This window comes from Gorilla gorilla, chromosome 4, assembly GCF_029281585.2.
Source record: "Gorilla gorilla gorilla isolate KB3781 chromosome 4, NHGRI_mGorGor1-v2.1_pri, whole genome shotgun sequence".
Lineage (NCBI taxonomy): Eukaryota > Metazoa > Chordata > Mammalia > Primates > Hominidae > Gorilla > Gorilla gorilla.
Window position 1 is genome coordinate 136,254,911 of NC_073228.2, and position 23,831 is coordinate 136,278,741.

At 42.3% G+C, this 23,831-nt stretch overlaps 1 protein-coding gene and 1 long non-coding RNA gene across 2 annotated transcripts in view; one reads left to right on the forward strand and one right to left on the reverse strand.

The window, feature by feature from the left end:
* The window catches only part of SLC22A4 (solute carrier family 22 member 4), a 50,422-nt gene extending 49,497 nt beyond the window's left edge, over nucleotides 1-925 (forward strand). The window contains exon 10 of the mRNA XM_004042466.5: nucleotides 495-925. Coding sequence (XP_004042514.2) covers nucleotides 495-570 — 76 coding nt within the window. The 3' untranslated portion in view covers nucleotides 571-925. The remainder of the gene's footprint in view (nucleotides 1-494) is intronic.
* A 1,210-nt stretch (nucleotides 926-2,135) lies between these two features.
* On the reverse strand, nucleotides 2,136-16,947 carry LOC101136000 (uncharacterized). Its single transcript, XR_008679695.2, has 2 exons — nucleotides 16,496-16,947; nucleotides 2,136-6,393 (listed from the first exon to the last, which is right to left on the reverse strand). It is a non-coding gene; the product is annotated as an uncharacterized lncRNA (long non-coding RNA).
* Nucleotides 16,948-23,831: the final 6,884 nt, after the last annotated feature.

A 23,831-nucleotide genomic window follows, 5' to 3' on the forward strand; every position in this document is an offset into this window, starting at 1 on the left:
ACTGCAAAAATTTGGGCATATCACTTAATATTCACGAAGCTTCAGTATTCCCATCTGCTATATCGGATATTTCATACGGCTATTTTGAGGTTATAAAAGATAAAGTGATAAAGGTAACTCTGCATATGAATTAATTCTGATCCCTGACAGAACATTTACAGCAAAAAGTGCCCATTTTTGATAAGTTGTTTTCTTCTAATGATAGAACTACTTCAGTATCAACTTTAATTGCCAAGAATTTCATGCCTCCCTCTCTATCCTTTGCTTGGGAAAATTGTGAAAGAGTTTAAATTCTGGCTTCTATGCTTAATTAAGAAAGTGGCCTCAGATGTTTAAAAGCATAAAATATTAGATCTACACCATGAGGTTCTCATTAGAGTTCAAATAGTTACTTGTTCATTGATGGGAGAAATATTTTTCAATGTCAATTTGGAGCATTTTGAGGAGGAAAGTCTTGAATATTTAATTTTCCTTAGCATCTATTTTATTTTCAGGTTCAGATCTGGGAAAAAAACAAGAGACTCAATGGAGACAGAAGAAAATCCCAAGGTTCTAATAACTGCATTCTGAAAAAATATCTACCCCATTTGGTGAAGTGAAAAACAGAAAAATAAGACCCTGTGGAGAAATTCGTTGTTCCCACTGAAATGGACTGACTGTAACGATTGACACCAAAATGAACCTTGCTATCAAGAAATGCTCGTCATACAGTAAACTCTGGATGATTCTTCCAGATAATGTCCTTGCTTTACAAACCAACCATTTCTAGAGAGTCTCCTTACTCATTAATTCAATGAAATGGATTGGTAAGATGTCTTGAAAACATGTTAGTCAAGGACTGGTAAAATACATATAAAGATTAACACTCATTTCCAATCATACAAATACTATCCAAATAAAAATAACATCATTGTATTAACGCAAATATTAGGTGACAACAATGTGTGTGTGTGTGTGTGTGTGTGTTTGTACATGTGGAAGTGAACCAGCACATTCAAAATTATAGTAGTTTCTGAAGTGAACCAAATGATTATATGCAGTATTCCTATCCAGAAAACCTTCCACACTCCTTTGAGAGGGAGTGATCACTGTTAGAGGAAAAAACAAACCACTTTTTACCCTGTACTGTCACACTCAACCCACAATACTTCTGTGACCAGATGTGGTGGGGGGCTTCTCATACACCAAGTAATTCTCCAGCAGATACCAATGGGGTGTTCTCTAATAGAATTAAGCTCTGACCCTATCTGCGGGGAGATAGTGTCAGATCCCACAGGTTGTGTGCTCTGTCCCTCTTCAGATGCCATTCGAACATCCAAGCCACACGCACCTCTGACCTACCAACTACAAACCAGGTTTTCTACAGCCCCCTTCTTAGGTTCAATTAATTTTCTATAAAGGCTCACCAAATTCAGCTAAACCTTTACATTTGCCAATTTATTATAAAGGATACAGATGAACAGCCAGATGAAGCAGCATGTAGGGCTAAGTCTGGAAAGATTCCAAGTGCAAGAGCTTCTGTCCCAGTGAAACTGGGGTGCAGTGCCCTCCCAGGGTGGACGCATTTACTGGAAGCTCCTCAAATCTTGTTGTTGAAGAGTTTTTAGAGAGCTTGATCTCCAGCACCTTCCCCACCCAGAGATCAGTGGGTAGAGCTAAAAGTTCCAACCCTCTAATCCTCAAATGACCTGGTCTTTCCGGGAACTAGCCCCATCCTAAGAATATCTAGGGCCCCACATTAAGTAACCTCATTAGCATAAACTCAGGAGTTATCGAATCAAAGGGGCTCATTATGACTAATGAGATATTCCTACCGCTCAGGAAGTTCTAAAGGTTTGGGGAACTCTATGACAAGAACTGAGACAAAGACCAGGTATCCATATTTCATATTAAACCACAATGGTAGATATTAATTGTATTTTAGCCTGGCTCATCTGGCCAATCTGCCTGCAAGAAGGCAGCAAGGCAGCTCCTAGCTACAGTTTCAGCAGCTACACCTCACAGCCCTTACACCATTAAATGCTCCCCATTTGTTGTGCTTTTGTTGAGCACGTGACTAAACCTCCTGTTTCCTAAAAATGGCTTAAGATATATTTTGCCGGTAGATACAAAATCAGAAAAACTGCACAAACCAGTTAGATTGGTAGAGGTGGTTTATGTGCCCCATAGCCAAGAGAGGTGTGCACCAAGGAGGATATCATCAAATCTGACAATCTGGAAAGCCTTTGAAACTGTTCTTTTCCTAAGCACAGTATTCAGCTGTGTCCTCTTGAACCCATATCTATCAGGTCAACAGCTTTAGCCCATTCCACATGATATTGGCTGTGGGTTTTTCATATATAGCTCTTATTATTTTGAGAAACATTCTATCAATACCTAGTTTATTGAGAGTTTTTAGCATGAAGGGCTTTTGAATTGTGTCGATGGCCTTTTCTGCATCTATTGAGATAATCAAGCGGTTTTTGTCATTGGTTCTGTTTCTGTGATGGATTATGTTTATTGATTTGCATATGTTGAAACAGCCTTGCATCCCAGGGATGAAGCCCACTTGATCATGGTGGAGAAGCTTTTTGATGTGCTACTGGATTCGGTTTGCCAGTATTTTATTGAGGATTTTTGCATCGATGTTCATCAGGGATATTGGTATAAAATTCTCTTTTTTTTGTTGTGTCTCTGCCAGGCTTTGGTATCAGGATGATGCTGGCCTCATAAAATGAATTAGGGAGGATTCCCTCTTTTCTATTGCTAGGAATAGTTTCAGAAAGAATGGTACCAGCTCCTCTGTACCTCTGGTAGAATTTGGCTGTGAATCTGTCTGGTCCTGGACTTTTTTTGGTTGGTGGGCTATTAATTACTGCCTCAATTTCAGAGCCTGTTATTGGTCTAATCAGAGATTCAACTTCTTCCTGGTTTAGTCTTGGGAGGCTGTATGTGTCCAGGAATTTATCCATTTCTTCTAGATTTTCTAGTTTATTTGTGTAGAGGTGTTTATAGTATTCTCTGATGGTAGTTTGTATTTCTGTGGGATTGGTGGTGATATCCCCTTTATCATTTTTTATACCATCGATTTGATTCTTCTCTCTTTTCTTCTTTATTAGTCTTGCTAACAGTCTATCAATTTTGTTGATCTTTTCAAAAAACGAGCTCCTGGATTCATTGATTTTTTTGAAGAGTTTTTGTGTCTCTATCTCTTTCAGTTCTGCTCTGATCTTAGTTATTTCTTGCCTTCTGCTAGCTTTTGAATTTGTTTGCTCTTGCTTCTCTAGTTCTTTTCATTGTGATGTTAGGGTGTCGATTTTGATCTTTCCTGCTTTCTCTTGTGGGTATTTAGTGCTATAAATTTCCCTATATACAGTGCTTTAAGTGTGTTCCAGAGATTCTGGCACATTGTGTCTTTGCTCTCATTGTTTTCAAAGAACGTCTTTATTTCTGCCTTCATTTCGTTATTTACCCAGTAGTCATTCAGGAGCAGGTTGTTCAGTTTCCATGCAGTTGTGCAGTTTTGAGTGAGTTTCTTAATCCTGAGTTCTAATTTGATTGCACTGTGGTCTGAGACACAGTTTGTTGTGATTTCTGTTCTTTTACACGTGCTAAGGAGTGCTTTACTTCCAACTATGTGGTCAATTTTGGAATAAGTGTGATGTGGTGCTGAGAAGAATGTATACTCTGTTCATTTGGGGTGGAGAGGTCTGTAGATGTCTATTAAGTCTGCTTGGTGCAGATCTGAGTTCAAGTCCTGTATATCCTTGTTAATCTTCTGTCTCATTGATCTGTCTAATATTGACAGTGGGGTGTTAAAGTCTCCCATTATTATTGTGTGGGAGTCTAAGTTTCTTTGTAGGTCTCTAAGGACTTGTTTTATGAATCTGGGTGTTCCTGTATTGGGTGCATATATATTTAGGATAGTTAGCTCTTCTTGTTGAATTGATCCCTTTACCATTATGTAATGGCCTTCTTTGTCCCTTTTGATCTTTGTTGGTTTAAAGTCTGTTTAATCAGAGACTAGGATTGCAACCCCTGCTTTTTTCTGCTTTCCATTTGCTTGGTAGATCTTCCTCCATCCCTTTATTTTGAGCCTATGTGTGTCTCTGCACGTGAGATGGGTCTCCTGAATACAGCACACTGATGGGTCTTGACTCTTTATCCAATTTGCCAGTCTGTGTCTTTTAATTGGGGCATTTAGCCCATTTACATTTAAGGTTAATATTGTTATGTGTGAATTTGATCCTGTCATTATGATGTTAGCTGGTTATTTTGCTTGTTAGTTCATGCAGTTTCTTCATAGCATCGATGGTCTTTACAATTTGGCATATTTTTGCAGTGGCTGGTACCGGTTTTTCCTTTCCATGTTTAGTGCTTCCTTCAGGAGCTCTTGTAAGGGAGGCCTGGTGGTGACAAAATCTCTCAGCATTTGCTTGTCTGGAAAGGATTTTATTCTTTACTTATGAAGCTTAGTTTGGCTGGATATGAAATTCTGGGTTGAAAATTCTTTTCTTTAAGAATGTTTAATATTGGCCCCCACTCTCTTCTGGCTTGTAGGGTTTCTGCCGAGAGATCTGCTGTTAGTCTGATGGGCTTCCCTTTGTGTGTAACCCGACCTTTCTCTCTGGCTGCGCTTAACATTTTTTCCTTCATTTCAACCTTGGTGAATCTGCCAATTATGTGTCTTGGGGTTGCTCTTCTTGAGGAGTATCTTTGCGGCATTCTCTGTATATCCTGAATTTGAATGTTGGCCTGCTTTGCTAAGTTGGGGAAGTTCTCCTTGATAATATCCTGAAGAGTGTTTTCCAACTTGGTTCCATTCTCCCTGTCATTTTCAGGTACACCAATCAAATGTAGATTTGGTCTTTTCACATAGTCCCATATTTCTTGGAGGCTTTTTTCGTTCCCTTTTACTCTTTTTTCTCTAATCTTCTTGAGTTATTTCATTAATTTGATCTTCAATCACTGATACCCTTTCTTCCACTTGATTGAATCGGCTATTGAAGCTTGTGCATGCGTCACAAAGTTCTCGTGCCATGGTTTTCAGCTCCATCAGGTCATTTAAGGTCTTCTCTACACTGTTTATTCTAGTTAGCCATTCATCTAATCTTTTTTCAAGGTTTTTAGCTTCCTTGCGATGGGTTAGAACATCCTCCTTTAGCTGGGAGAAGTTTATTATTACTGACCTTCTGAAGTCTACTTCTGTCAGCTCATCAAAGTCATTCTCCACCCAGCTTTGTTCCATTGCTGGCAAGGAGTTGTGATCCTTTGGAGGAGAAGAGGTGCTCTGGTTTTTGGAATTTTCCACTTTTCTGCTCTGGTTTCTCCCCATCTTTGTGGTTTTATCTACCTTTGGTCTTTGATGTTGGTAACTTACAGATGGGGTTTTGGTGTGGATGTCCTTTTTGTTGATGTTGATGCTATTCCTTTCTGTTTGTTAGTTTTCCTTCTAACAGTGAGGTCCCTCAGCTGCAGGTCTGTTGGAGTTTGCTGGAGGTCTACTCCAGACCTGTTTGCCTGGGTATCACCATCAGAGGCTGCAGAACATCAAATACTGCAGAACAGCAAATATTGCTGAGTGATCCTTCCTCTGGAAGCTTCATCCCAGAGGGGCACCTGCCTGTATGAGGTGTCAGTCGGCTACTGGGAGGTGTCTCCCAGTTAGGCTACATGGGGGTCAGGGACCCACTTGAGGAGGCAGTCTGTCTGTTCTCCAAGCTAAAACACCATCCTGGGAGAACCACTGCTCTCTTCAGAGCTGTCAGACAGGGATGTTTAAGTCTGCAGAAGTTTCTGCTGCTTTTTGTTCAGCTATGCCCTTCCCCAGAGGTGGAGACTACAGAGGCAGTCAGCCTTGCTGAGCTGTGGTGGGCTCCACCCAGTTCAAGCTTCCACAGCCACTTTGTTTACCTACTCAAGCCTCAGCAATGGCAGATGCCCCTCCCCATGCCAGGTTGCTGCCTTGCAGGTCAATCTCAGACTGTTGCACTAGCAGTGAGCAAGGCTCCATGGGCATAGGATCTGTCGAGCCATGCACAGGATATAATCTCCTGGTATGCCATTTGCTAAGACTTTGGAAAAGTGCAGTATTTGGGCAGGAGTGTCCCGTTTTTCCAGGTACCATCTGTCACAGCTTCCCTTGGCTAGGAAAAGAAAATCCCCTGACTCCTTGCACTTCCCAGGTGAGGCGATGCCCTGCCCTGCTTCGGCTCACCCTCCGTGGGCTGCACCCACTGTCCAACCAGTCCTAGTAAGATGAACCAGGTACCTCAGTTGGAAATGGAGAAATCATCCATCTTCTGCGTCGATCACACTGGGAGCTGCAGACCAGAGCTGTTCCTATTTGGCCATCTTGGAACGGAATCCTCAATGAGATATTTTAAGAAGTTAAAAAATAATTGTAAAGAGCATCTGAAAAAACAAATATGTAATATGTTTAAGAAATTTTTGAAAAAGATCAGTGATAAGGGGAAATGTTCTCTTACATATATAAAAACACACAATGACTACTCTGGGTTTCCTGGAAAACACACACACACACACACACACACACACACACACACACACACGAAAGATAAATCAATCAAACGAAACAGAAGAGGTATCGCAGAAACAAACCCAAGTGTTGAAAAAATTGTAACATATGATAAAGATGAATTATAAATTATCAAGAAAATGATACATTGTTGAAGACTGGTGCTGGGACAATTGACAAGCTGAAAAACTGGTAAAAATAGAAAAACTGGGGGAATAAATAGTATCCCACCATAAACCACATACCAAATTAATTCCTGATCAACTAAAGAGCCAAATGTAATAAATGTAAATAAAATAGAGCCAAGAGTAAATAAATCAAAAGCTAGAAGAAAATATAGGTGACATTTAATTTTAAGATGAATAGGAAATTGAAGATAAATAGATTTTACTATAAACTTTTAAAGAATTCTGTACAACAGAAAATCTTAAAATTAACTCAAGTTGGAAAAGTATTAACAAAAACATACTGGACAAAATTACCATCCTTTGTACATATGCATCAATTTTTTTAATGCCTACTAATACTCCAGTTAAAGCAAATAGGGCTAAGTACATAGCCTTTGGAGACAAGTGTTCCAGGACCTGATGCTGGGTGTGTCACTTCTCTATCAGCTGTGTGACTTTGAGCAAGTTACAGTCTTCCCTAAAACTCAGCTTCTTCATCTGTAAAGAGGGATGATAACAATTCCATTTGGGTGGGGATTACATGAGACAATGCATACTGTGTTCGGCTCCATACCTGGCAAAGATGTCCACGTTTTTGCTATCTCTCATCTTACTCATGTCTTCACACCCCTTCTTGGCCAGCTTAAATTCCATGCTTAATCATCATAATCATCTTCCTTGCCCCCTTTCTTATCTGCCTTGCTTTTGGGGGAAACTATAAAGCTGGTTAAATCTAACCTCCCTCCTACTTCTTGCTAGCACCTGCATAGCCAAATGTAGATGGAAAATATATTCCATCTGACTGGTTTCACTTTAAACTGACCATCAGTGACTTCAAGAGGATCCTAATTGCCCTGGTTCATTCTCTATCCTGGAAGACCTTCTTTCTCTTCAGAACTCCATCACCTCCTCCCCCATGCTCACCCTCAGCTGTGCCTTGGCTTCCTATTTCACCTAGAAAATAGAAGCAACGGAGAGAACCTCTACAAGCAGCATAATCCACCAGCCTAACTCCATCTGTACCCACACCCTCTGTCTTTTCTCCCGTTTCTCCTGAATGGTCTCTCCTCCCCGCTGGAGTGCAGTGGCTCACTGCAACCTCTGCCTCCCAGGTTCAAACGATTCTCATGCCTCAGCCTCCCAAGTAGCTAGGATTACAGGCATGCACCACCATACCCAGCTAATTTTTGTATTTTTAGTAGAGACAGGGTTTTGCCATGTTGGCCAGGCTAGTATTGAACTCCTGGGCTCAAGTGATTGGCCTGCCTCAGCCTCCCAAAGTGCTGGGATTACAGGTGTGAGCCACTGTGCCCGGCCCCAGCTTTATATACTTCTTACCCCTCCCCCACCCCCTACCCCCTTACCGACAGCAGAAAAGTAACATGATGTAATTGAGATAGCCCTGACTACTATGCTGAGAGTAGATTGAAGGGGCGTAGGAGCAGCCTTAATGAAGAAGGATTGGCTGGGGGCTAACAGAATACAGGCAAGAAACTGGATTCTACATATGTTGAAATTATGGCAAAAGACTTTATTGACAGATTGGATGTGGAGTACGAGAGGAAGAGCAGCCAGGAAAATAAAGTTTCCAATTACTGAGTTGGGGAGGACTTCAGGAAGAGCAGATTTGGGATGAAATTAGGAGCACATGTTGCTCTAGCAATTCTCCTGACTCCCCCATCATAAATCTTTTCCCTCTCTACTGGATCTTTCCCATTCAGTATGCAAACAGGCTGTAAAAGCTCTCTCTTGACCCAGTTTCTGCTGTCAGCTCCTGCCCCATTTCTCCCTGTCCCTTAGCAGTGAAACTCCTTGGAAGATTGCTATATCTACTTGCTACTTTCAACTTTGTTCTTCCAATTTTCACTTGGCCCCACTACAGTTAAGCTTTAGCCCTCACCTTTCACCAGAGCACCTCTATCAAGGTCCGCAGTGACCTGCATGTTTCTGAATTCAATAGTCAATTCATAGTCATCATCTTACCTGACCTCTCAAGGCATTTGACAAACTCATTTCTCTTTCATCCTTGAACTGCTTTCTACAACATGACACTTGCGCCAGGCGTGGTGGCACACACCTCTAGTCCCAGCTACTTGGGAAGCCGAGGCAAGAAAAACACTTGGACCCAGAAGGCAGAGGTTATACTGAGCCGAGATTGTGTCATTGCACTCCAGCCTGAGTGACAGAGTGAGACTCTGTATCAAAAAAATCAACAAAAATGACACTTGCTTGGTTTTCCTCTTACCTTGTTGGCTGCTCCTTTACCATCTAGTGTGCTGGTTTTTCTTCATCTCCGCTACTGCCCAAAATTGGAGTGCCCAGAACTTAGTCTTCAGTCCTCTTCCTTTTTAAAAAATCCAGTCTCATGATTTAAATATCATCTCTGCATTGATGACCACCAACACATAGAGAGAAGTGAACTCCAGGCTCACATAATAACTGCCCACTTGATATCCTCACTTGGATATATAATAGGTGTCTCAAACATAACATGTCAAATTTAACATGTGCTCCTAATTTCATCCCAGATCTGCTCTTCCTGAAGTCCTCCCCAACTCAGTAAATGGAAACTTTATTTTCCTGGCTGCTCTTCCTCTCGTACTCCACATCCAATCTGTCAATAAAGTCTTTTGCCATAATTTCAACATATGCAGAATCCAGTTTCTTGCCTGCATTCTGTTAGCCCCCAGCCAATCCTTCTTCATTAAGGCTGCTCCTACGCCCCTTCAATCTACTCTCAGCATAGTAGTCAGGGATATCTCAATTACATCATGTTACTTTTCTGCTCAAAACCTTCCAATCGCTTCCCATCTCAGTCAGATTTTTTAAAAGCCCAAGTCCTTACAATGGTCTATAAGTAGAATGATTACACGTCAGAGTTTGTCCAGCACAGTCCTGGCTTCTCTCCATTGAACTAGTGTTAATTTTTTTTTTTTTTTTTTTTTTTTGAGACAGAGTCTCGCTCTGTTGCCAGGCTGGAGTGCAGTGACATGATCTCAGCTCACTGCACCCTCCGACTCCCTGGTTCAAGCAATTCTCCTGCCTCAGCCTTCTGAGTAGCTGGGATTACAGGCATGTGCCACCATGCCCAGCTAAATTTTTTTTTTTTTTTTTGCATTTTTTAGTAGAGCACAGGGTTTCACCATGTTGGCCAGGATGGTCTCAATCCCCTGACCTCGTGATCTGCCTGCCTTGGCCTCCCAAAGTACTGGGATTACAAGCGTGAGCCACCGCAACCAGCCCTAGTGTTAATGATTAATAACCTCCAACTTTCATTCTAGAAGTCTCCCAATTTGGATGACAAATTATATATGGCAATAACCTACAGGTCACATTTGACAGTTTACTTTAAAAGTAAATAGCTTCCAAATTAACCCATCTTGGGAAGGTCTTGTGATTCATGGCGATACCTTGTCCTGAGTAAGGAATCTTAGAAGTTCCTCAAATTGTTGATGTACTGATCAATGCACCACCTACTGACACTGAAAAGGACACTGATTTATTTCTGAGTCATAACATTTTACTGATTGTCTTGCATGTAGACATGTTAGTCTGCATGTTGCAATCTGTAGCCAATTATTGTAACCTTTGTATTGTACCCTCCAGTGAAAAAGGACAACTCCTGTATGAAGAGTCCCCCTCCTGTCTTCTAACTTTCCAACTTGTAACAGACTCCAGAACACTCTCAACTTTGTTGGTGTGTTTTCCTGGGTTCATCCTCACATTTGGCTTCCAATAAACTTTTATCAAATCATTTCTGCCTCAACAGCCTTAATTTCATTTGACAGTGGTCACCCAGTTTATAGGGCCCTACTCTAATCTTCATGCCCTCCTTTAGCTCGCTGACATCATCTCTTACTCTCTCCATTGCTTTCTTCATTAAGGCTACCAAGGCTTTGCTATTCTTTGAACATACTAGACATGCTTCTCTATTAGATACTTGTTCCCTCTTCCTAGGAATGCTCTTCCCAGCTATCTACATAGCTTGCTGTCTTACTTCCTTAGTGTCTTGGCCCAAATGCCACCTCCTTAATAAACCCTTATCTGACCACACTATTTAAAATTGTATCCTGTTCTCTCTCTGAACTAATTTTATGCATCCCTGCTTCATTTTTCTCCATGGGACTTATCACTCTCTGACATCCTGACTAATTTACTTCTTTGTTGCATTTATTGTCCTTCTTCCTCCACTAGACTGTAAGTTCCATGAGGAGCACTTCTGTATTCCCAGAAGTTAGAATAGTACTTGGCTGGTCAAATGGTTGTAACCAGAATGCTGATGGTGATATGGAAAGTGAAGGCGTGGCTGATGAGGTCTCAGATGGAAATGAGGAACCTAGAAATGGAGCAAAGGCCACCCTCATTATGGCCTAGCAAAGAACTTGGCTGCACTTTGTTCATGCTGTAGGGATCTGTGGAAGTTTGAACTTCAGAGTGACAACCTAGGGTATCTGGCAGAGGAAATTTCTAAGCAGCAAAGTGTTCAAGAAGTGACATGGCTGCATCTAACAGCTTAACTCAGATGTGAGAGCAAAAAAATGACTTAAAGTTAGAAGTTATATTTAAAGGGGAAGCAGAGTGTAAAACTTTAGAAAATTTGCAGCCTGGCCATGTGATAGAGAAAGCAGAAGCATTTTCAGTAGAGGAATTCAAGCAGGCTGTGGAGCAACCACTTGCTAGAGAAATTTGAATAACTAAAAGAGAGCCAGGTACTAATAGCTAAGACAATGGGAAAAAGGCCTTGAAGGCATTTCAGAGATCTAAGGGGCAGCCCTTGCCATCACAGGCACAGGCCCAGAGACCTAGGAGGAATCATTTCGTGGGCTAGGCCTAGGACCCCATGGCTCTGCACAGCCTCCTTGGGACAGTGCTCCCTACATCCAGGCTGTTCCAGCTCCAGCTGTGGCTCAAGGGGCCTCAGGTACAGCTCAGGCTGCTGCTCCAAAGGGCAAAAGCCATATGCTTTGGCAGCTTCCATGTGGTGTTAAGCATGCAGGCATGCAGACTGTAAGAGTGAAGGAGGCTTGGCAGCCTCTACCTAGATTTCAGAGGATGTACAAGAAAGCCAGGGTACCCAGGCAGAAGCCTGCTGTAGGGGTGGAACCCTCACAGAGAACCTCTACTAGGGCAGTTTGGAGGGGAAATGTGGGGTTGAAGGCCCCACACAGTCTCTACTGGGGAACTGCCTGGTGGAGCTGTGAGAAGGGGGTCACCACCCTCCAGACCTGAGGATGGTAGATCCACTGGCAGCTTGCACCCTGTGCTTGGAAAAGCCACGGCACTCAACTCTAGCCCATAAGAGCAGCTGTGGAGGCTGTACTATGCAAACTACAGGGGCAAAGCTTCCCAAGGCCTTGGGAGCCCACTTCTTGCACCAGTGAGCCCTGGATATGGGACACGGAGTCAAAGAAGATTACTTTGGAGCTTTACAATTTAATAATTGCCCTGCTGGGTTTTGAATTTGCATGGAGCTTGTAGCCCCTTTCTTTTGGCCAATTTCTCTTTTGGAATGGGCATGTTTACCCAATGCCTATACACCCATTGTAACTTGGAAGTACATAGCTTGTTTTTGATTTTATAGGCTCATAGGTGGAAGAGACTTGCCTTATCTCAGATGAGACTTTGAATTTTGGGCTTTTGAGTTAACATTGGAATGAGTTAAGACTTTGGGGAACTCTTGGGAAGGCATGATTGTATTTTGCAACTTGAGAAGGACATGAGATTTAGGAGGGCCAGGGGCAAAATGATATAGTCTGGATATTTATCCCTGTCCAAATTGCATGTGGAAATGTAATCTCTAATGTTGGAGGTGGGGCCTGCTGGGAGGTGTTTTGGTCATGGGGGCAGATCCCTCATGGCTTGGAGCTGTCCCCACCATAATAAGTGAGTTCTTGAGAAATCTGGTTGTTTAAGGGTGTGGCACCTCCCCCCACCTTGCTCCTGTCTTTACCATGTGACACACCTGCTCCCCCTTCACCTTCCACCGTGAGTAAAAGCTCCCTGAGGCCTCCCTAGAAGCTGAGCAGATGCCTAGTGCCACACTTCCTATACAGCCTGTGAAATCGTGAGTCAATTAAACCTCTTTTCTTAATAAATTACCCAGTCCTCAGGTATTTCTTTATAGTAATGCAAGAATGGCCTAACACACACTGGTTCTACAAAAAAAAAAAAGGAAGAAAAAAATTAATTTAAAAAAATTAGCAGGGTGTGGTAGCATGTGCCTGTAATCCTAACTTCTTGGGAGGCTGAGTTGGGAGGATCCCTTGAGCCCACGAGTTCGGGGTTTCAGAGTCATGATCATGCCACTGCACTCCAGCCTTGGGCACAGAGTGAGACCCCGTAGCTAAAAGTATAAAATAATAAAATAAAACCAGTATATGAGTGTTAATCAAAGAATGAGTGAATAAATGAATGAATAAAGTGAGTTTTTAAAGCGTGAAAAATAGCCAGGTGTGATGGCTTATGCCTGTAACAACAGCACTTTGGGAGGCCAACCCAGGAGGATCACCTGAAGCCAGGAGTTTGAGATCAGCCTACCAGCCTGGGCAACAGAGCAAGACTTCATCTCTTTAAAAAAAATAAACATATATACGTATGTAATGGCGGGGGGCTGGGGTGGTGGTGGGGAGGCATGAGAAAAAGACCAGAAGAAAGTAGGCTCAGCTGGGCACAGTGGTTCATGCCTGTAATCCCAACACTTTGGGAGGCAAACGTGGGTGGATCACCCAAAGTCAGGAGTTGGAGACCAACCTGGCCAATATGGTGAAACCCCCATCTCTACTAAAAATACAAAAAAATTAGCTGGGCATGGTGGCGTCTGTAGTCCCAGCTACTCAGAAGGCTGAGGCAAGAAAATCACTTGAACCTGGTTGCAGTGAGCCAAGATCACACCACTGCACTACAGCCTGGGCAAAAAGAGCAAAACTGTCTTAAAAAAAAAAGAAAAAGGCCAGGGGCATTGGCTCACACCTGTAATCCTAGCACTTTAGAAGGCTGAGGCGGGCAGATCACATGAGGTCAGGAGTTTGAGACCAGCCTGGCCAACATGGCGAAACCCCATCTCTACTAAAAATACAAAAATTAGCAGGGCATGGTGGTGGATGCCTGTAAGCCCAGCTACTTGGGAGGCTGAGGCAGGAGAACTGCTTGAACCTGGGAGGCAGAGGTTGCAGTGAGCCGAAATCATGCCATTGTACTCCAGCCTGGGCAACACAGCAAGACTCCGTCTCAAAAAAAGGAAAAAAAGAAAGAACGCAGACTAAGGTATTAACAGTAGGTATGTTTGGATGGTCAGATTATAGATGACTTCTGTTTTATTTTTTCCAGATTTCCATACTTTACAAATGCTTCATATATTACTTTTATAATCATAAAGCAGTTAAAAAATAAAAACTTACTGAGTGTTGACTAAGTGCCAGGTCTTCAGAAGCATAGATGAAGAGCATGAAGAATGCAAATTCATGCATCAGGCTGGGCATGGTGGCTCAAGCCAGTAATCCCAGCCCTTTGGGAGGCCAAGGCAGGTGGATCACTTGAGGTCAGGAGCTCAAGACCAGCCTGGCCAACACAGTGAAACCCTGTCTCTACTAAAAAAATACAAAATTTAGCCAGGCATGGTAGCGGGTGCCTGTAATCCCAGCTACTTGAGAGGCTGAGGCAGGAGAATCACTTGAACCAGGGAAGCGGAGGTTGCAGTGAGCCAAGATCACACCACTGCACTCTAGCCCAGGTGACAGAGTGAGACTCTGTCTCAAAAAAAAAAAAAAAACAATTCTTGCATCAGTGGGCTTAGTCTAGCCTGGTTATAAACTCCTGCTTGTGGCCTTAGCAACTTGCCCAGTGCTCCCCTGGGGCTAAGCCCTGTGGAGGCTGAAACCCAGGTCAAAGTCATGTTCTCCAATCCAGAGCTGGGTGTCTCTCTCACTTCCTTTGAGCAGCAATCACCTCTACCCTGATTTAGACCAAGCCAAGCTTGCTATGCTGAGGTAACTTAGCTTATCACCAAGGTTATATTTAACAGACTGCTGAAAGGATTATAAAAAATTATGGGGATTTGAACTATCACCCAATGCCTCCGTCTGTTGACACAGACAAGTTTAAAGCTTGATTTTGTGAACCTTGAGATGATCTTCCTCCAGCACTGCAAATGTAATCCTTCTCATCTAAAACTCCCATTCTAATGCCCTACTGTGCTCCTGCCCCTGCAGAGCCCTCCAGCTCACCCTCCTGCAGTTGTCCTCCCTGTGACTGAGTCCTCTGCAACACATATTCCATTGTAGACATGCAACTCTCCTCTTTCAAATACATCCCTGGTTGTTCTCTCCATCTCCTTTCCTTGATAGAGATCTGGCTTCCTTCTGAGCACTCCACTAGCCTCATGGCTCTGTCTCTCAAATGAAGGCTACTCATTTTGCACTATCCATGATCTTGGAAGCCAAGAGCTAAGCAGGCTCTCAGCATTCTCCTTGCTTCCCACTGCCATTTCTAAATCATAACTCCTTCACCTTCACATACATAAAAGACCTGCTCAGGTTTGTGCTGTGCCCTCCTGGTTGCTGTTACCAACATCTGCCTGGTTGGTTATCCACATTCTGTGAGCTCTCTGACACCCAGCCCAAGGTGCTCGTGACTTTTGTGCTCAGGAAGATGAGTAGTGCTACACCTCAGCCTCGCAGTACTTGACCTTCACCTATACTTTACACTCTTGCTGCTGAGGACACACCCTGGGCCTCTCATCAGTCACAACAGCTCCATCTCACTCTAGGACCTTTGTTTTCCTCCCAACTCTTCAGCTCTCACCTGATATCATTTCCTTTCCCTTTCAGTTTATACCTTGTGATCCCTCCAGCCCATTCACACTCTTGCCACTACCCCAGTCTTTTTGTTTACTAGTCTTGCAAAGTCTAAGCTCACAATAAGTCAAACCATTTTACTCTTCACTCTCAATCCAGGATGCTGACTTAAGATACAAGAAAGAAGGGGGGCTGTTGATGGGTGCAAGGAAACATGGGTTGAGAGAGTAACAAGTAGGCTGAGGGTCCAATTGTGATTGGAAATGTAAATGTGTCAAGACACCAACTCACATGGTTGTGTGATCTCCTCCAGTGACCCAGGGTAGGAGTACAGTGACCAAATGGTTGGATTTAGGGCCTTGAAGTAGAGGTGAATGGAATGATAAGACAACGAAGGAACTGAGATAGACTGAAGCAAAGAACCATAGTAGTATCTAAATTGAAGAGGAAAGGGAGTAAAAGCATAACTTCTGTTGGGCCTAGTATGTACACTGTATCCATCTACTTTCTTTTTCTTTATTTGGGGTATATGAGAACCTGGCACAGTGTTAATAAGACCCAAGTGTTCAGAAGAGAGTGCAAGCCAGGCTAATGAAGGTGGCAGGAATAGCACCATCTCTCCTGGACCATTCACCACAAACAAATGTGACTGCGGTTACATGGAGATCTAAAATGATCTAATGCAGCCAGTTGGTAAGGGCTCAGGGCTAGATTTCATCTTTCAGGGTAATGAGATGTAGCATCAGTAATTGAGAGTGCAGGCTTGAAGGCAGGGGGCTACAATCCAAGAACACCAGGGGATTCCTGAAACCTCAGATAGTACTGAACACTATATATACTAGGTTTTTTCCTATACATACATACATATGTACCTAAGATAAAATTTAATTTATAAATTATGCAGAATAAGAGAATAACAATAGCTAATAATAAAATAGAATGATTATAACAATATGCTGTAATAGAAGTCATGCAAATGTGCGTCTCTCTCTCAAAATATTTTATTGTACCGTACTCACCTATTTGGTTTACCCAGTTGGCCATAGATAACTGAAACTGCAGAAAAAAAAACTGTGGATAAAGGGGTATTAGAGTTTTCCAAAGAAACCCAACTAATAGGATTACACATATAGGTATAGATCAATAGGAGGAGATTTACTATATGAACTGGCTCATATGATTACAGAGGCTAAGAAGTCCCATGACATGCTATCTGCAAGCTGGAGAACCAGGAAAGGTGATGGTGTAATTCAGTCCAAGTCTGAAAGACTGAGGGGAAAAGGGTAAGGTGTAAGTCCCAGAGTCGGGAGATCCAAGAACAAGGAGCTCTGATTTCCTGAAGGCAGGAGAAAATGGATGTCCCAGCTCAAGAAGAGAGAGAATGAGAGAATTTGCCCTTCCTATGCCTTAAAAAAAAATTTTTTTTTTTTTGACATGGAGTCTTGATCTGTCGCCCAGGCTGGAGTGCAGTGGTGCGATCTCCACTCATTGCAACCTCCGCCTCCCAGGTTCACTCCATTCTCCTGCCTCAGCCTCCCGAGTAGCGGGTACTACAGGCGCCCGCCACAACGCCCGGCTAATTTTTTGTATTTTTGGTAGAGACGGGGTTTCACCATGTTAGCCAGGATGGTCTCAATCTCCTGACCTCATGATCTGCCTGCCTCGGCCTCCCAAAGTGCTGGGATCACAGGCATGAGCCACCGCACCCGGCCAGAAAAAATTTTTTTAAAGAGACAGGTCTTGCTATGTTGCCCTGGCTGGCCTCAAACTCCTGGGCCCAAGCATCTTCCTGCCGCAGCCTTCCAAGAAGCTGGAACTATAGGCACATCCTCTGCCTTTTTGTTCTGTGTGAGCAGGAGTCCTGAGTGAATTGGATGATGCCTGCCCACACTGGTGAGGGCAGACCTTATTTGCTCCATCTACTGATTCAAATGCTTGTGAACCTCTCCGAACACATCCTCACAGACACAGACACAAATAATGTTTTACTTGCTATCTCATAAAATTAACCATCACGCAGACAGACCAGACCTCTAATATGGACCTACCACATGCTAACTATAGCAACTGGGTAAATTACTTTACTTCTCTTTTGTTTCTTTGCCTGTAAAGTGAAGACAAGAATATCAATCGCGTAAAGCTATTGTGAGGATGAAATGAGGTCATGCACTATTGTTAGTATTATTCTTGTAATAATACAATAGCAGAGCAAATTGATACTTGCCCAGGACCTCCTAATTTCTGCCTTAACCTGGCATCTAGCTTAGAACACATTAACATAGTTAATAACTTATATTATCCAAATTTAACTCAGCCAAGACCTCCTGATCTCCTTCGATGGAATTTTACTCTAAGATGACTGTATTTCCTAGGGAAACCTATGTGTTCCTATGTGACTTCTCTCCTGGGTGATTCTGTCCAGACCCATGGCCTTAAATACCATCTATATGTGGATGATTCCCTAATTTATATCTCATTCTGATCTCTTTTATGACCTTCAGACTCATATATCCAGTTGTCTATTTGACATTTTGACTTGGATGTCTAATAGACATCCCAAAATTGCATTTAAAATAAAACTCTTGCACAGGCAACAAAAGAAAAAATAGAAAAATTGGGCTACATCAAAAATGTAAAACCTGTGCATAAAAGGATATAATCAATAGTGAAAAGGCATAGAATGGGAGAAAATATTTGCAAATCATGTATCTGATAAGTGGTTCATATCCCAAATATGTAAAGAACTCCTACAATTCAACAACAACAACAAAAAACCTGATTTTAAAATGGGCAAAAGAGTTGAGCAGACATTTCTCCAAAGAAAATATATAAATTGCCAATAAGCACATGAAAAGATGCTCAACATAATTAATCATTAGGGAAATGCAAATAAAACCACAATGAAATACCACTTTATACCCACTAGGATAGCTTCTGTAAAAAAACAAAAACAAACAAACAAAACAACAACAACAGCAAAACCACAGAAAATAACAAGTATTGGCAAGGACGTGGAGAAACTGGAACTCTTGTGCACTGTTGGTGGGAATGTAAAATGGTACAGCTACCGGGGAAAACAGTATGGCAATTCCTTAAAAAAATTAAACATAGAATTACCACATGATCCAGCAATTCCACTTCTGGGTATATACCCAAAGAATTAAAAGCAAGTACTCAAATAGATACTTGTACATACATGTTCACAGCGGCATTAGTCACAATAGGCAAAAGATGGAAGCAACCCAAGTGTCCATCAGTGGATGAATGGGTAAACAAAATGTAGTATACATATATAACGGCATATTATTCAGTCTTAAAAAGGAAGGAAATTCTGACATATGCTACAACATGGATGAACCTTGAAGACATTATGCTAAGTGACAATAAAAGTGAGTCAAAAAAGGACAAATACTATGTGATTCCACTTATATGAGAGTGGTCAAATTCATAGAGACTTCTGTATTATAGAATGGTTTTCGGGGCTAGGGTAAGGAGGGGAGTGGGGAGTTAGTGTTTAATAGGTACAGAGTTTCAATTTTGCAAGATGAAAACAGTTCTCTACAGATGGATGATGGTGATGGTTGCACAATGTGAATGTACTTAATGCCCTTAAGAGTGGTTAAAATGGTAAATTTTATGTTATGTGTATTTCACCACAATTTTTAAAAAGCAAAAAATAAAAATAAAAAACTCTTAATTTCCCAAACCCCCACCCCATCAAATCTCCCCATTTCAAAAACAAACATGAAAAGCTATAAAGTTGCTCAGGCTAAAAATCCAGGAGTCATCCTTAATTTCCTTCCCTCATGCCCACATCCAATAGTAAATCATGTCACCTTTTTCCTCCAAAAATATTCTGAATTCATCCATTTATCTCTTCCACAGTTACCACTCTAGTTCAGGCCATCATAAGCTCTTGCCTATAATGCTGCAATGCTTTCTAATCAGTCAACCTGCTTTCATTCTTGTCCTCTACAGTCCCTTCTCTATATAGCAGCCAGAACGTTCCTTTTATGCTAGAAGTAAGACCTTATGCTTTTCTCTGCCTGAAAATACTCTGATAGGCCAGGCACGGTGGCCCACGCCTATAATCCTAGCACTCTGGGAGGCCAAAGTGGGCAGCGTTCAAGACCAGCCTGGGCAACATGGCAAAATCCCATCTCTACAAAAAATACAAAAATTAGCCAGGTGTGGTGCGTGTAGTCCTAGCTTCTGGGGAGGATGAGGTGTGAGGATCACTTAAGCCCAGGAGGCAGAAGTTGCAGAGAGTCAAGATCATGCCACTGCACTCCAGCCTGGGTGACAGTGAGACCCTGTCTCAAAAAAGAAAAAATATTCTGGTAGTGTTGCATCTAGAATAAAATCCAAACTCCTTGCCACTATCTACAAGGCACTAGACAATTTGGCTTCCATAAAAACTGGCCTCCTTCCAATGTCTCTGACTTATGTTCCAACATTACTCACTTTGATCACTATGTTCTAGTCACGCTGGTCTTCTCTCTGTTACTTAGTCACCCCGAGCACTTCTCTTACCTCAGTCTTTGTACTTGCTGCTCTTCTGCTTAGTACACCTGCTTCCCGGATCTTCACATGACAGATTCCTTCTCGTCCTTTGCCTCTCAGCTCAGATATCACTTTCTCAGAAACATATTCACTTACCATTCATCTAAAGCAGCTACCCAATGACTGTCATTCTATACCATTACTCTCTTTTCTTTCACCTTGGCAATTACCACTACTTGAAGTTTGTACTTATTTGTACAAGTTTATTGTCAGCCTCTCCATCCTCCAAGTAAAATACGAGCTCCATGAAAACAGATAGCTTGTTTCTTTCCTCAGTTCCCAGAACTCGGAACAGTGTTTGGCACACATCAGTCTATTCATATGTTTGCCAAATGAACAAAGAAGTAAAAACCACTAGTGACCCAATTTTCCTGCCATGTCATATATATACATAAAAGTCTTTTGGGAAAACTCATATTTCTATATTGGCCCTCACTAATGTCTTTTCCATCTATTCTAGAATGCAATAACCAGTCTTTAAAATGCAAGCAGAATATTTCACATTTCATTTTTGCAGGTATCTCTGAAGGGAATGAATTTACATTTCTACTACCACAAATAGGATGGTCAAGTTTGTTGCAATGCAAAATTTTTTCTGTGGAATTCAAAAACTGTCCTGTACCTCTTGAAGCCAAATTGTGGGGTTTCACATTGGAAATTACACTCATCTAAAGAAACAGTCTGGACATTTAAGTCCTTAAACAGTTGTTCAAAGTATTTTATTACATACTTTTTCTAGTCTTCGGAATGTTTCAAGGTCCATTGTCTTCATGGCTAGTTACCTATCTGTCCAGGCCAAACAAACTGGAGTTGAAATGCAGAATCACATAACAGCAGAAATGTGATTTCTCATTCTATTGTGCAATCCAACAGAACTGTGCCAAGTCTTGCTAGGCTGATGCTGCTCTACTCTGCCCAAATGCCAATATGCATTGGGGTGATGACATCCCACTTGGGATGTTGTCTGATGACATAGACAGACTTCTCTGTTTCTCCACTCTTGGGTCATATAATTCAATGTTCTGGGGCTGAGGCAAATAATGTCTTACAGGGATTTTGGCAAGAAAAAAATAGCTATTTCAGATTTTGTTCAAGTTCCCCTAGTCATGTCAGACCCCACTGACTTCAGTAGGGATGGCACCATGTTCAAGAAGCTGAAGAAGAGACCTAGAACCAGAAACTGAGACATAAGGTTTATTGAGGGGACTTACAATACAGGGCAGTCCAGTGGCAGTGGGCTGGGCAGGAGAACCAAAACTCCTTGTAAAAAGCATGCAATTGGCCAGGCGTGGTGGCTCATACCTGTAATCCCAGCGCGTTGGGAGGCTGAGGCAGGTGGATCACCTGAAGTCAGGAGTTTGAGACCAGGCTGACCAACATGGGGAAACCCTGACTCTACTAAATACAAAAAATTAGCCGGGCCTGGTGGTGGGCACCTGTAATCCCAGCTACTTGGGAGGCTGAGACAGGAGAATCACTTGAACCCAGGAGGCGGAGGTTGCAGTGAGCCGAGATTGTACCATTGCACTCCAGCCTGGGCAACAAGAGCAAAAACTCTTGTCTCAAAAAAACAAAAACAAACAAAAAACACCATGCAGTTTATATAACATTTTTACTTAACACCTTTCCCCTAGCAACCTCCACCAGGCAACCTTCATTTAAACTAAAACAAAGGGCTTTGATCGCCTCGTAGGGCCTGCATTCTACAGGATGGGCTGGGGGTGGGAGCAGTTCAGAAGTTCGTCATAGATAAGAAATGAAATCTCTGGGTTGGCCACTCCCAGATTCCTTAGCTCGGAGCTCTGAACACACATTCTTCTTAGACCATAGGGTCATTCTTCAGGTATGCATAAGTTATTGTTGCCAAGTGCATCTGTCGGGTGCATCTGCCACACACTCCTTACCAGAAGCGTCCAAACACGGATTTGCGGGATCTACAGCAGACACTGGACAGACGCTCTGAATCATTCTCTACTCTGATGCTGAAGCTATAATATTGGACTAAGCTTGGGCCTTCTACTCTTTTCTTTCTTTCTTTCTTTCTTTTTTTTGAGACGGAGTCTTGCTCTGTTGCCCAGGCTGGAGTGCAGTGGCGCGATCTCGGCTCACTGCAACCTCCACCTCCCAGGCTCAGGCAATCCTCTCACCTCAGCCTCCTGAGTAGCTGGGACTACAGGCGCGTGCCACCACACTTGGCTAATTTTTGTACTTTTAGTAGAGACAGGGTTTCACCATGTTGCTTAGGCTGGTCTCAAACTCCTGACCTCAGGTGATCCGCCCTCCTCAGCCTCCCAAAATGCTGGGATTACAAGTATGAGCCACAGCACCCAGCCTATTCTTTTCTTAAAGCAGGAGGCCTTCCCTTCCTCAAGCAAGTAATTGCTGACTACTCCAGCCTACATAATGTCCAGACATATCCAAATCTGTGGAGAACACAAAGTTCTTAAGGTATTTATTTAGAGTCAATAATCAAAGTAAAACTAATAATTATAGCTAATATTTAGTTTGTAGTTAATATATGCTAGGAGCTTGAGCTAAGCACTACCATCCCAGGAAACTGAGGCTTAAAACACTTTTAAAATTTGCTCAAGCTCACAAGCTTGGAATTGAAGAAGAAAGCAATTGAATATTGGTCTTTCTTCTATCATACATCCAGAGGCTATGCACTTAATCAATACAACATACTGTCTCTCATTGCACAAGTAACTACAAGGTTCATCTGTAAAATTCTATTCTGTAGAATAGAAGGGAAAACAAATTAAGGAATTACAGATGTTTATTCTTCTGAGCTTTAATTTAATGTATTGTTTGATTCAAATAATTTATATATTAGTTATCTATTGCCACATAACGTAATACCTCAAAATTTACCATTTTAAAACAACCAACATTCATTATTTCTCAGAGTTTCTGAGGATCAGGAATCTGGGAGCCACTTAACTGAGTGGTTCTGGTCCAGAAGACTCTCATGAAGTTGCAGTCAAGCTGTCAGTAGTCATCTCGACACCCAACTGATGCTGAAGGAGCTACTTCCAAGCTCACTCAAGATTGTTGGTGGGCCTCAGCTCCTCATTAAATGTTGGCTAGAGACTTCATTCCTTGACATCACATGGACCCCTCAAAGGGCTGCTTATAACATGACAGCTTGCTTGTCTCTGAGCAAGAGAAAGAGAAAAGAACACTCATGATGGACATCTTTTATAATGTAATTACCCAAGTGATATAAGTATCATCACTAATGCTGTATGCTTTTGGTCACATAGACCAATCCTGGTACAGGGATCATTCATTGGGTGCCATCTTGGAGGCAAGCTACCACATCTGCCAGGGTATGAATGCATTTAATCTAAAGTTCTAGCCCTGAACTGTAGGGTTATCTACCATATAAATCAGTTTTACATTTTTTAATATGTAAAATAGGAACATCCCAATTCAGAATATTGCAGGATAAAGGGCCTCAGGTAACTGATTCAGATTCTAAGCTCTCTTTCTCTTTTAAAAGATGAAATTTAAGGCTGGGCATGGTAGCTCATACCTATAATCCCAGTATTTTGGGAGGCCAAGACGGGGGGATCACTTGAGGTCAGGAATTTGAGACCAGCTTGGCCAAAATGGCAAAACCCTGTCTCTACCAAAAACACAAAAAAATTAGCTGGGTGTAGCGGCGCGTGGCTGTAGTCCCAGGCACTTGGAAGGCTCAGGTGGGAGGATTGCTTGAGCCCAGGAGGTTGAGGCTGCAGTGAGCCAAGACCACCTCACTGCACTCCAGCCTGGGTGACAGAAGGAGACCCA